Source organism: Hydra vulgaris, chromosome 04 (assembly GCF_038396675.1).
Source record: "Hydra vulgaris chromosome 04, alternate assembly HydraT2T_AEP".
Taxonomy (NCBI): domain Eukaryota; kingdom Metazoa; phylum Cnidaria; class Hydrozoa; order Anthoathecata; family Hydridae; genus Hydra; species Hydra vulgaris.
The window spans coordinates 48,884,809-48,898,587 of record NC_088923.1 but is presented as its reverse complement, the minus strand read 5'-3'; the positions used below and the strand labels follow the sequence as shown (position 1 = coordinate 48,898,587).

General features: G+C 28.4%; 1 protein-coding gene across 1 annotated transcript; it reads right to left on the bottom strand.

Moving 5' to 3' along the window:
- Positions 1-12,065: 12,065 nt before the first annotated feature.
- On the bottom strand, positions 12,066-13,779 carry LOC136079471 (uncharacterized). The gene is made up of 2 exons (XM_065795210.1): positions 12,779-13,779; positions 12,066-12,699 (listed from the first exon to the last, which is right to left on the bottom strand). The coding sequence occupies exons 1-2, from the start codon at positions 13,777-13,779 to the stop codon at positions 12,234-12,236; spliced, it is 1,467 nt and encodes a 488-aa protein (XP_065651282.1). The 3' UTR covers positions 12,066-12,233.

The window sequence follows — 13,779 nt, the reverse complement described above, 5'->3', positions numbered from 1 at the left end:
ATATTTGTAAACACTGCATTGCAAAGTTTTTGTTTTGGACTTAAAAGAATGAAAATCGTTTTTCTTGCAAAATACCTTGAAAAATACATTTTGGCATTCATATGTAATGTCATATACGAATCATAAATTTTTAGCATTTAGGGTAGATTATTGTAATATAAGCATCTTGGTAATATCTATTGATTTAATTTCAATTTATCGCTAGTAACAAATTGTAGCTTTGTAGCTAGCTAAATAATAGCCACAAAACGATATCTACATATCGCAGTTTGCAGCTGTCGATTTGATTGCGACTTATAGATACCGCTTAAGATTCTTGCGCTTTTTAGATACCGATTAAGTCGAAATGTTTTATACAGTTGTAGTTTCGGCTGACTGTTCAAGACTTGTGGAAATAAATTATTTATAGATGTTGGTAAGATATATAAGCGCGGTCAGGTTACTATTGACAATTGATATTTGTTTATTTTATGTCATTCGAAACAGCACAAATTTCTTTATAATATACAGCTAAAATAATTGTTAAATATTTTTGTTTAAAACCTAATTCACTCAAATTTAAAAGTTTTTTATAAGTGTTTTCCCTGCTATTCACTTTTACCCCATTTTACTTTATATCTTAAATATAAGATATATAAAAAAGATCTTATTTTATATATAAAATAAGATCTTTTTTATATATATAATATCATATCAGACCTAAATTTTTATATTTTTATATATATGTATATTTAAAAACATAAAAATTTAGTTTATTTTATTGATAATGCTTTACATATGTTATATTGCTTTATATTACTTTTAAATAACTTTTATTATTTTTATATTACATATTTTATAATATATGTAATAATAATAATAATAAGAATATATATATATATATATATATATATATATATATATGTATATATATATATTATATATATATATTATATATATATTATATATATATATATATATATATATATATATATATGTATATATTTATATATATATATATATATATATATATATATATATATATATATATATAAATATATATATATATATATGTATATATATATATATATATATATATATATATATATATATATATATTATATATTTTTTTGATAATGCTTTACATATATTTAAAGCATTATCAAATATAAAATTACATTTTTAGTTCATCAGGTCGTTAAGAACAGCTCGTCGAAAAAGTCTTGAAAATGCTAGAGTATCTTTAATTGAAGATGCTAACGTTGAAGCAGTTGAAAATAAAATACTTGATGATTATTAATGTAATGCGAGTTGTAATAATGATATTTCATCCGAGTTTAGTGATGTAATTAGTTCAGATGAGTCATCTGATAACATTGAAGCAGTAGAAAATAAAATACTTGATTATGAATATAATGCAAGTTCTAATAATGATATTTCATTTGAGTTTAGCAATGTAATTAGTTCTGATGAGTCATCTGATAAGGACAATGACATTTGCATGACATCAAAATGCTATGACATAAATCAAAAACTTTTGGACTTTTATTTAAGATATAATCTGACTAGAAATGCTATGGAAGCTCTTTTAAAGTTATTAAACATCAATTATGATAAAACATTGCCACTATTTGTTACTACACTTAAAGCTAAGTCAATAACCTACAACCAGTCTAAAAATTGGGTAAAAAGAATTGAAGAAAAAAAATTTGATGTCATATATTGGCGTGAAAGACAATTTATTGTATTGTATGGACCATCATAATTTACAATTTAATTTAAAAAATAAAGATGGCAACAGTGGTATAGTAAAATTACGGCTGTTTTTTAATTTTGATGGTTTGCCTGTTTTTAAATATTCTAAAGTATCTTTTTGGCCAATTCTAATGTAATTTAGGTATTACAGTCATTTGGTGCACTTCTTGTAGCATTGCACTGTGGTGTGGAAAAACCAAATTTGAATTTTTATCTTAAACAGCTGGTTGATGAGTTGCAAATTTTAAGTGTTCCTTTTGATTTGAAAGGACAACGAATGGTTTTTTCTGATGTTGATTTTATTTGCAATACACCTGCACGCTCATTTGCATATTATGGATGTGGGTACTGTAATATCAAAGGTGAGTATTGTTACAATCGTATTGTTTTTACAGATAAGAATTGTGCACCACGTTCTGATGAAAGTTACAAAAATATATCAGAAAATAATTAACATGGCCCTTCACCTCTTTTGAAAAAAAGAGGTGAAGGGCCATGTTAATTATTTTCTGCATTTATCTTGTAGACTTTCAGAACATTTACTGATTAAATTATCCACTGAAATTGATGATATAAGGAAGTATTTACCATCAGAATTCCACAGAAAACTTAGTTCTTTGGTTAAATTTAAAAACTGGAAAGCCTCTGAATTTTGACAGTTTGTTTTATATCTTGGACCATTTCTCTTACATGATAATTTGCCAGATCGGTATTATGACTATTTTATTATGTTGCACTTCAGCATGTATGTTTTGGCTTCTGATGAATATTTTGCTTATCATGTTATTGCATCTGAATGTGTTAAAAATTCGTAGAATTTATGCCTATATTATTTAGTTAAAGATCTATGGTCTTTAATGTGCATATATTAATTCATCTAGCTTAGTTTGTAGCAAAATATGGATCTTTGGACTCATTTTCTGCATTTCAATTCGAAAATATGTTGGGTTTATTAAAAAGGCGAATTAAAACAGGTAGAAACATTTTTCAACACGCAATTGTTTGCTTAAATGATAGTTGATCAGTAACTACTAATCACTTGAACACTGTAAAGATTTCTTCTGATCTGCCAGATTGTGCTTTTGTTATTGCTGATGGTTCGATTGTTTTATGTACTTGTACAAGTCTTGACTGTTTTCTTTTATCTTGTGTGAAGCCACTTTATACATTTCCGTACTCATCAAAAGTCCTTAGAATTGGATATTATCAGAAAAGTCGCACACATGCTTATAATGTTTGACCCGTTCTAAAATTTGTCGTGATTTTTTCAACGGAAAACTACTTTCTAATTATCCCATTGGTCTGTAAATTAAACTAAAGTTTTAAAGTTGTTATGGGTTATAATTTTAAATTATTTACAGGACTTGATTAATTTTTTTAACTTTTTTAAAAATTTTTGTATTGATTTAAAAATATATCAATTCATTTGAAGTCTTTAAACTATTTTAACTGCATATTTTCTAAATAATTAATGTATAACTTTTATGTTACATTTTATAAATGTTTTATTTCAGATGAATTGTATTGTATATTTGTATTGTGACAGTGAAGTTCTGGAATTAAAAAACTGCGACATAATAATGTCAGAGAAACTAAAAAATTGGTCTATGGATGATTGGAGATCTTGTGGTCAAACATTAACAGAAGATGACCTTCAAATAAAGGCAATGCATAAGGATGGTGTAAATGCGGCATGCATAATACAGATAAGTATTTTATACCCTGTTGGAATTAAAAATCAAGAAGTGTTTCAGTAGTAACATTTTTTAAAAGTTAATTAATCTTACAAAGTTGTATTTTTTATTTATTTTATACGTTTCAGTTGGAATTGATAAGAAATCGCTTATTCAAAAAATTCAAAAATTTGAAGCAAAAAAAAATTTGACTCCTAAAAATGGACTCCTCAGACTTATTGATCGTGTGGGGCAAAGCAAAAGGCAGAGCATTCCACCTTTAAATGTGAGTGTTTTTAAACAACTTAATAAATTATTTATATTGTAATCAAGACACAAGATTTTAGTATATGTTTATTGTACATATAAAACTATGATTATACGTATACTAAAAAAGTTATTTGTTTTGTAGCATATTCTTACTGCAGAATCAGAAGTAGAAATTGATTTTAATGCATCAAAAAAACAACTAGAGAACTCCTATAAATCTTCAAAACAGAAAGAGAAAAGAAAAAGCCTTTTTGAAGAACCGTCTTTACCTTCATGGCCATCGTGGGAGCCACCAAAGCTCCCCGATTCCAATTCAGTATACATTTTTAACTATTTTTCATCCCATTTGTGAAATTAAGAATTTTTTTTTGTTTTTATTTAAATGGTTTAATTGTTGTTTTTTTAGTTACCATTTTTAAATGAAAAAATCAGTATAATTAGAATATTGTGATAGAGTTTTTAAACCATTTATAAGCATTTATAAGCATTTGTAATCATTGTTAATCTTGTTTTAGAACTTTCTGTCTGTCTCTGCCTCAATGGATGACTCGCCAGTTACACAGACAGTGTTTCCATTAGAGTTGCAGTTTGTTTCACAAATTCAACCACTATTGCATTCATCTTCTTTCTTTTCTTTACCGTCTCAAAAAAATGGGATAGACCAAATAAATAACTTTATTCTGAAAGCAAATGTTGAACCCAATACTGTTGAAGGCATTCAATTTATAGTGAAGGCCATGTATAGAAAAGTTTGTGGATTGGAAACAAAAATGCGTACCATGTTATTGTTACGAGTTTTCACTAGCTATTCTCTACCTTATTTAGCTTGCGAATCGCTAGCTTATCAGGCTAGCGATCCTCGTGGCTAAACCGATGCCTTTTCGTAACGACTTGTCGCTAGCTGTTCGCTAGCTTATTTAGCTTGCGATCTTCGTGGCTAAATCACTGTCTTTATCGTTACGACTTGTCGCTAGCTATTTGCTAACTAAATAAGCTAGCATATCGCTAGCTATTTAAGCTAGCATATCGCTAGCGATATGCTAGATTAAAAAGCTAGCGATCCTCGTGGCCAAATCGCTGTCTTTATCGTAACGACTTGTCGTTACGATAAAGACAGCGATTTGGCCACATTATATGCCGAAAAAGTATGATTAATGAAATTTAATGTTTTTTGTAAGTTGATTCAAAAAATAAAAAGTAACTTTAATTTCACTTCATACATCTTAGAAATCTTTCAGTATGCTCATAATATGAGCGTACTTAAATTATATGAGGATACAAAAGATTTCATAATATAAGCATACTAAAAGATTTTTAAGATGTAAGAAGTGAAGTTAAAGTTGCTTTTTATTTTTTGAACCGACTTTTTGTAATGATAGTTGAAATTAATATAATTGGCGTAAATTTATATGAAGCACTGAGCGGGTATCATCTAATTAAAACGCTATTTAATTTTTTTTTGTTGTTGAAATATTATTATCACGCATGACTAAATTTGTGGCATTAAATTTCGATGCTAAAATTATAAAACTTAATTTTTCATAAAGCAAAGTATGTTAGCAAAAAAATAATGCATAAAAACATTTAATTTGACTATTTTAAACTATTTTTGTGTAATATGAGCATGCTCAAATTACCCAGTGTTTTTCATAAAAATTACCTAGTTTAAAATCCTAAAATTGCAGTGATTTTAATTGCTTTTTGAGTAAAAATAAAACATGGCAAAAATTTAAATATTTTAGCAACAAAATTTCTCTTTCCTAAAATAAACTCAAACAAAAAACTTCTTAACGATGTTATTGAATTAAATTCTTTTATGATTCTTTTTTTTCTTTTTTTCTTCTTTTTTTTTTTAATTTTTAATTTTTTATATGTTTTAACAACTATCTTATTGACAGGTCTATAATTTAAATTTTCTTTAAATTATCCTATTAACATATTTTTAGTTTTTAGTTGTAATTATTATTATTTTTTTTTTTGTCATCTTTGTTTACGATTTTCTTTTGATTATAGATTAGTAACTGATCTTAACTTACTTGGAAAATTTGTAGTTATTTTTTATATGGTACAAAGTGATTTTATGCTTACATTTTAATAATTGTACACGCTTGCTGATGAAAGCACGTCGGAGCGTAGTGATAAGGCAAATATTGTCTTCTTTTAGCCCCGGTCATGTAGATTTTACTTATATAAAACGACATTGTATTCTTTTTTGAATGACGAAATAAAAAAATTAAAAAAAAAAAAAAACAAGCAGGGAAAGGTTGTATAAGTTGGGCATGTTAACAATGCATTGTTTTTTGCAGTCGAAATATTGCAATACTTGTATTTGTTTTTGCAGATAATAATAATTTAGTCTTTTCTCTTAAAGAATATAAATAAATAGTTCATTAAAAAATGGTCTGCTATGAGTACTAACTACACAACAAACATTGTTTTAGTGGACTTGTAGTGGACCTATATAGGCGTTTTTTAGCGGTTTATTGGAGTTTTGCTCATCGGTTACTTAGTGGAATATACTATAATACTATAAATGGCAAGCCGATAATTTTCCAACATTTTAATGGTGGTTAATTATTGGCAAGCAACTTTTGGCGGCTGCTACTAATGGTCCACTAAGTAAGCGATGGGAAAAACTACTTCCCTCAATTGCCTATATAGGTCCTCTGAAAATCCGCTATAGCATATTTGCTGGTTATGAGCATCATTTAAAAGTAAATAAAAAGTATAAAACTTCAAGAAAATACAAATATTACTAGAACGACAATTAAGTTATTATTTATAACGCAAATAATGCATCCAACGGTCCGAAACACGTTTTAAAATTCCAGACAATATATCGTTTTAAATGTCATTGAGCGTCACAAAATAAAATGGCTTTGTATTAAAATTGGATTATAGTGTTATATTTACATAAAATTCTTAAAAATTGACAGTAAAAATTGATATAAGTAACATTTAGAATTGTTTATAATAAAATGGAGAATTGTTCTACAGTTTTAGGGCCCTTACTAATGCTGTATCAAGTTGCCTGATACTTTCTTAAATAAAGAATCGCTTTACTTTTAGTATCAGCTTATTTTTTCATTGATTTTGTTAAATGAAGAAAGAGCCAATGGATTGTAGTTTATGAAATGAAGTTACGCACCGACTGACGCATTGAATAACATGTGTTAAATTTGGCAAATTTAAAAAGTAAAAAATACTTCGTCATCAAAAACAACCAAGTTTGATCCATTGCAGACCTAATAATGTCAAAAAGTATAATTTTTTTAGTCAAAGCATAGCTGTAGAGTTAACTGTTTTACCATATGAAAGTAGTTGTCACAACTCTTTAGATGGTTTTACAATTACATTGATTCACGATGCCCCATGTATTATGATGGCACATTCTCCCCTATATATCTTTGGATGTTTTGTAAGAAACTTTATTTAATTTATTATTAAGTTAACTTGTAAATAGAGATAAAAGCCAATAGAGGATTTATTTTTAATGGTAACTTTTCAATTTTATTTTTAACTACTTTTTCTTTTAGTTACATTAATCTATTTTTATTTTTTGACTTATTATATTTTTTGAATTTCTTATATTTCATATGTTTAAGGATTTTAAATACGTTTCTAATGAGAGATAGGCGATAAGGTTTTTTTTAAAAATATATGAGTGTAATAGTACTAAATAAAAAATAGTCAAGTAATAAAAAGCAGATCTGAAATGTACAAAGATTGAAGTTTTAAATAATTTTAAAGTAGACAACAAATGGATATCAGTAAAAGTTCTATGTAGAAATATTTGTATAAATATTACATAGAACCTAAAGAGCAAAGGTAACTTACGAGATAAGTTTGAAGAATTTTGTTATCTCTGACTTTTAAATCCATGATGCTACCTTTTTTTTTGAAAATACAAATTAAGAATTCAAGAAATGCAGAGTCAGCTAAAAAAAATTGACGTTTTGGGTTTTGTTTTAATTTACAAACTTTTATACTTCTTTTATTTATTTCATGTTATGATTTAAATTTTTAACCTTTATGCGAATACTTAAGAATTTTATGTTGAAATACGTAAAAGTCATATATTTTTTTAAAAGTCTTTCTAAGGAGCCCTTTTTAACTTTGACGAAATAGCTACATCTTGAATGTTTTATTTTTTGTATAAGTACATTTAAATACGTAAATAGTAATAATTATTTAGCCCATATATTATATACTTCAATGAACTGATGTACGAGTATCATTATGTAAAGTTTCTGGAATATTACTTTTATCATGCGATCAAAATTTTATATATTTCGTTTTAATCATTGCGTTCTCATTTTTTTAATTTTCTTTGTTTTAAACATCACCTAGATATGTTATAGCCAGGGCTCTGGTTAAAAAGTGAACAAAGAGTTAAGCAAGAAATTTAAAACAGAATATTATTATCTTTAAGAATTTACCCGTTTGTTATTTTCATTCCTTTTTCTTTTTTTTTAGTTTATTTTTGTTCCATAGTATACATTTTCGTGATTACATAATAAAGATTCGTTAAGATTTAATATAAATATAAATTTAAATAATCACAAACATAAATAATAAACAAACTTCTGTAAATATACGAATTGTAAGATGAACGCGGGAAACTTGCAGATGACCAAAAGAATCATCAAGAACCGCATACATTGTCATACATATAACACTGTGCTCTCCTGAGACCGCCAGGGTAAATTTTGGTTTACTCTAATTTTTTTTGTTTAATCATTAATATTGGGTTTAGGTAAGTATATTAAAATAATTTTTAAAATCTAAAATAACTTTTAAACATTTTTTTTGCAAAATTAGTTTTTACCTAAAATAACATATGGAGGGGGAGGGGGTAATATGAGAAGGGCGGTGATTTTTTTCAAAATTTATAGGAGTATTACACTTCTAAAACATTTTTTGTTACAAAAAATACAACTTTAAAATGAAAAAATGAGATCTTTTATGATAAAATTAAGATAAATTCTAGATTAACAATATAACATCAAGGCAATAAATGTAGCAGTTTAACATGAAATATTAAAATTCCTTATAAAATAATTCAATCATTTCAAAGTTCACAATTTTAAAAAATGAGAGAAAAGGACTACTTGAAACTGTTTATACCAAACTCAATCACACTTTTCTTAAGCTGTTTTGCATAATCATTGTGTTCCAAACGACGCTTGTATCGCTTCCATACTTGATAGTGATAGTGGTGAGCACTTTCTCCTGCCTGCTCAGCATATACACCAAGCCCAAACTGACTATGCTGAAGAAAAGGAAAAAGATGACATACTAAAATATGAACTTTCCAGCTAATATTTAATTGGTAGTTAAACTTTTCCAGAAGATGAAGCTGCAGATTTTCAAAAGCTTTTTTAAAATCTAAAACTGATTCAGCAATAGATTCTCCAATAAACATGCTAAAACCTTTTGTTTTAATAACTGAAAACTTTCTAAGACAGCTAACTACAGGTTGGAGAAATATCATATTTGGTAATATAGAGGCTGCACTTAGAAGGTTAACTTCTAAATTATCTAATTTATCTAAAAGTCTCTGTGAATTATTACCATCCAAACCAGTTCCGTGGTAACCTCTATAGATTATATAATTCGACTTAAGCCACGAATCAAAATCAGGTCACAATGTAATTAATATTTTTACAAACATAGAAGTAATACCAATTAGAATGTGTAACTCTGGTGGAGGAATGAGATGTTCTACTAAAGTTTCTAGAGGTTCATCAAGATACGCAACCCTAGGAGAAATACAGTTTTTAAAATCCATCATGTGATTCTTTTTGCATCCATCTTCAATGAATTTATTGTAGTTGATATCAATTGAACCTAAAGTTCTTTTTTTTTCGCTCTCAAGAGTACTTTCCCCTTCACACCAGAGACATGCATACTTGCTGCTGTGACTGCTTAAACCAAATAAAGAGTTACCACATTTTAGATCAAATGCTATTGAATATTTTACATCACTCAGAGCTAGTGGTTTCAATAGTTTGCTAAGATTACCATTATGCTCTGAAACATCTTCAACTTAAGCCAAAACCAATGATCTTTTTACACCACAATCATCAAGAATTTCTGAAGTTGTATGTTTACATAGTGGGTCAAAAACATTTATAACGCATTTAAGAAAACCCTGTCCACCATCAATGGAAATCCTAGCAATAGTGCTATAAGGATTCAAACTTCTTTCATTAATCATATGAAGAATTAAATCAGAAGTGTCTTTTACAAATACCAAACTCCGACTTATCTCTTCATCCCCTGAAATGAATGATTCAGTTTTGACATCATAAAAATCTGAAAATATATTATGCAGCTCCTCTATCTGAGTTGCTATATTTGGTTCTAACATTTTCTTCCCTAAATTTTGCCGCTTATGTTTACAAAGTAGGTTAGTCTTTCTTTTACTCAGGTTTAAAGTATTAGAGATTTCCATTATAGTTTCTAGAGATAACTTTTTAACGGATGCTCTGCTGCATTTATTATCAGGTGTGCCAACAACAAGAAGAAGATTGTTTCCAAAGGTTTTTAAAGGAAATTTGTCTCCAGATTTAATATTGTCTCTTTTCATTTTTATTTTGAGAATCCCAGAAGCAACTTGCTCACTGGATACATTTCCAAGACCTTCAGCCATCATAATTAGGTTTTTTACAGCTTCACTTTTACAGCAAAAGTGAGAAATTCCTTTGCCTAAATAGAAATTTAAAGTAGGAAAAACTCTGATATTATTATATTTGTAAAACATATAAAAATAATACACTAATATTTAATAAGTCTATCATAGACTATGTATTGACTAGCATAGACTCTATGCTAAATTTAAATTATTTTTTTTAATAATTGAAGAAATAGTTTATTAGCTAAAATATATAAGTTATACAATATTTTTAATTTACTTAAGGAAATCATACCTATTATAGAAAAGCAAGAAGGACATATCTTTTTAACAATTTTATCAACGATATCTTGATTATTTGTTGTGATCTGTTCAGATATTTCACTAATATCAGATGATCTTCTGAGTTTTTGTCTGTTTATTTGAGATATTTTCTCAATCCAATCATTTAATTTTGATGTTTCACCCCTGTTCAATGCATATAAATTTGTTTTACAAGAATTACAAATGTTTTTCGGACAACACTCTTTTTCTACATCATATTCTCTTCAAATCAAATTTTGAATGTGAAGTTGTAATGCGGGAGTTACTTTAATAAGTTTATGTGATCCTTTTCCAAAGGAAATAAAGCAACATGCACAAATTAGACATTTTTCGTCGGCCATTTTTTGACAAAAAATATAAGTGTTATATTAGGGTGTTTCATTTCCGACAAATTTTCGAAAATGATTACGTTACATGCATAACGGGGTAAATAATGTGCCAAAAAAAAATTCTGAAAAATTTTCAAAGTTTTAAAATGTCATCTAGAGGTCGCCATCTTGAAAAAACAGCGTTTTTTACACTTTTTTCAACTTTAAACTTGAAAAACTTAAAAAATAATTAAATTTATGTTACGTTACTGGGTGTATATATTAAAGGTTATTATATGAACATTTGGTGAAATTTTCAGAAAAATTGGTAAATGTCTAGAGGTCGCCGTATTAAAATATAAAGCTAAAAAACTTGTTATTTTTTTAAATCTTAAAAAAAATTTAACTGGGCTACTTTTAGGCTTCAGCTTTTCTAAGAATAATAATTAATAAAGAAGATATTAGTAACATACAAAATACTATAAAGTATTAATTAGATTGATTTCGAATCGGATGGATTTTGCTTTCTGTGTTGTTCGACAACTTGCAAAATAAATTGTCGTTGTTCTTCATTTTGTGCACACTCGCGGAAATCACCAATAAGTTTTATTCCTCTTTCGACGCAATCATTTGTTACCTCTAATTGTATAACAAAATCGTCTGCAGTTCGATAATCTTGGAAGAATTTCCACTCTTGTGGATTCATCTGGAGCCATTCCTGGTTGTTTATTAGTCCTAATAAATCAAAAAGAAGCCACGACCGTGGTCCAATTAAAAAATAAATAACGGTTGAAGAACTTAATGTCGGAAATTTTGGTTTCCCAATTAAAAATGTTTTTGGTCTTGGGGTAGAAAAAAGTTTCTTTGCCATTATTGTTCTGGTAAATTCTGACAATTTTTCATTAAATAAAGATAGAATAACAAGCTCTTCTGTTAAATACCAAAGGTGACGGTTAATCGACGAAATCACAGCGGTTGCGATATCTGAATCTTCTTCTTGATACCAGTTCATTGCAAAAAAAAATTTGAAGTCATCAACTGGAGCAAATACGGAAATCCTCGAGCGGAGAAATTGCATCGAATAAAAAAGACTAATAAACTTAGCCATGCGGAGGATCATAATTTGCTCATTATTGGACATAATAAATTTATTAGATAAGAGTTCCATTTTTAAAATATGTATGGAATGTGACATAAATCTGGCATTGTGAATTGCACCTGGTTTGTGAATTTTGAATATTCTTTCCATTGATAGTTTCCCCCCAAGGTAGATAATAGTTAATTCAATTAACTCAAGATAATCTTCTCGCGGAAATATTTCTCTTCGAGGCATTGGTAAGCCCATTTCAGAACTAAACTTGCTTGATTAAATATTTCTGATTTAATATCAGTAGGCCATTTAAAAAAATTCAGGTTTGAGTAATCAATATCAATTCTAGAAAATTCGGCTCGGAAACGTTGAAAAATAGGTTCATCTGGACTTTTGCTACCTCCTCTTAATGCGGTAAATGCATGCTTAATGTGTAGCTCATTATGATGATGGCGACATGCGAGCCATAGAAGAGGTCTCTTTAACTCAATTTCAATTAAAGTTGCTGCTCCTTTTTTATTACCTGTGTTGCTTGCTGTTGTATCAAAGCATATACCAACAATGTTTTCCAAAATGTTCCAATCTTGCGCAAGTTTCACGACCTCGTCACATTGAGTTTTACCTGTCGAATCTTTAATCAAAGGTACACCAATAAGTTTCGGCCTGCAAATAAAACTTAAGTTAGTTTCTTTGAATACAAAAATAAAAAATATACATAGGATTTATATAAATAAATAAGTACCCGTTAAGAGATCCGCTAATAAGAACTGCTACACGTTCTTCATTATGAGCTATGTCTAAATGAAAAAGCTTCGAATCCCAGTGCAAAATGGCCTTTTTAGGTTTGTTTATCTCCCAGTCAGCTTTAATTGACAGAACAATATTCTTTCGCGCATTTTGTCTTTGACGATGCACAGTTGATACTGACATAGAAATTTCATTAAGTTTGCCTCCGCTTTTGCAGATGATAGTGGATTGAAATAGAAGTTGTTGGCGAACTGATAAACAACATCGATCAGCCACAGATGCCGTTACTTCTGAGAGCTTCTTTGATGATATCTCTAGTGAATTTGTTAAAGACACCTTTCTTTTCTTTAGTGGTAAAGGAGTAAACTCTGTATCTTTTTGATCTTCTTCGTCAGCACTTTCAACTATTTCACTGACATCAAAGGCACTCGATTTTTGATCTTCGGTTGAACTTCTCCGAAAATCTATGCTTAGTCTATCTTCTCGACGTTCTAAAAATTTTGAAACACCTAGATCGATGCTACCTGCCATATGATACTTTCTGCTACTCTTTTGATCTTCATAAAATGCCCAATCTTCTTTCCATTTTGGTCTACGTGATACTAATAACTGTTCATATGCATTTACTGCTGAAATGTCGCAAAGTTTCTCAAGTTCATTACAAAATGTGACAATTTTTTCTTTTCCAGCTTTAACATCTCGACTTGCGTGATCAATTTTTTTTATTTTCACCATTTCCACAAACAATTTGGTAAGCAATGAAAGACAAGAGTTATCTGAACGAACTGGTACTCCAGCTTTTTCCCAAACTTCCTTAAGCTCACCAAGAACAAGTTTAAAAATATCTCTTGCAGAAGTGTCGCCTTTTGAATAAAAATGTAAATGAGAGTATCTACCCAAAACATGTTTTTTTGTTGGTAGACGACTGAAACTTGATAATTTATTGGATTCAGGGTAACCAATTAACCAATCTTGATTATTTTTTCTTAGGTTCAT

Coding starts and splice junctions, on each gene's coding strand:
- LOC136079471 (XM_065795210.1), bottom strand. CDS start 13,779: ATGAACCTAAGAAAAAATAATCAAGATTGGTTAATTGGTTACCCTGAA. Junction 12,700..12,778: donor ATTAGCGGATCTCTTAACGG/GTACTTATTTAT, acceptor TTTTATTTGCAG/GCCGAAACTTATTGGTGTAC.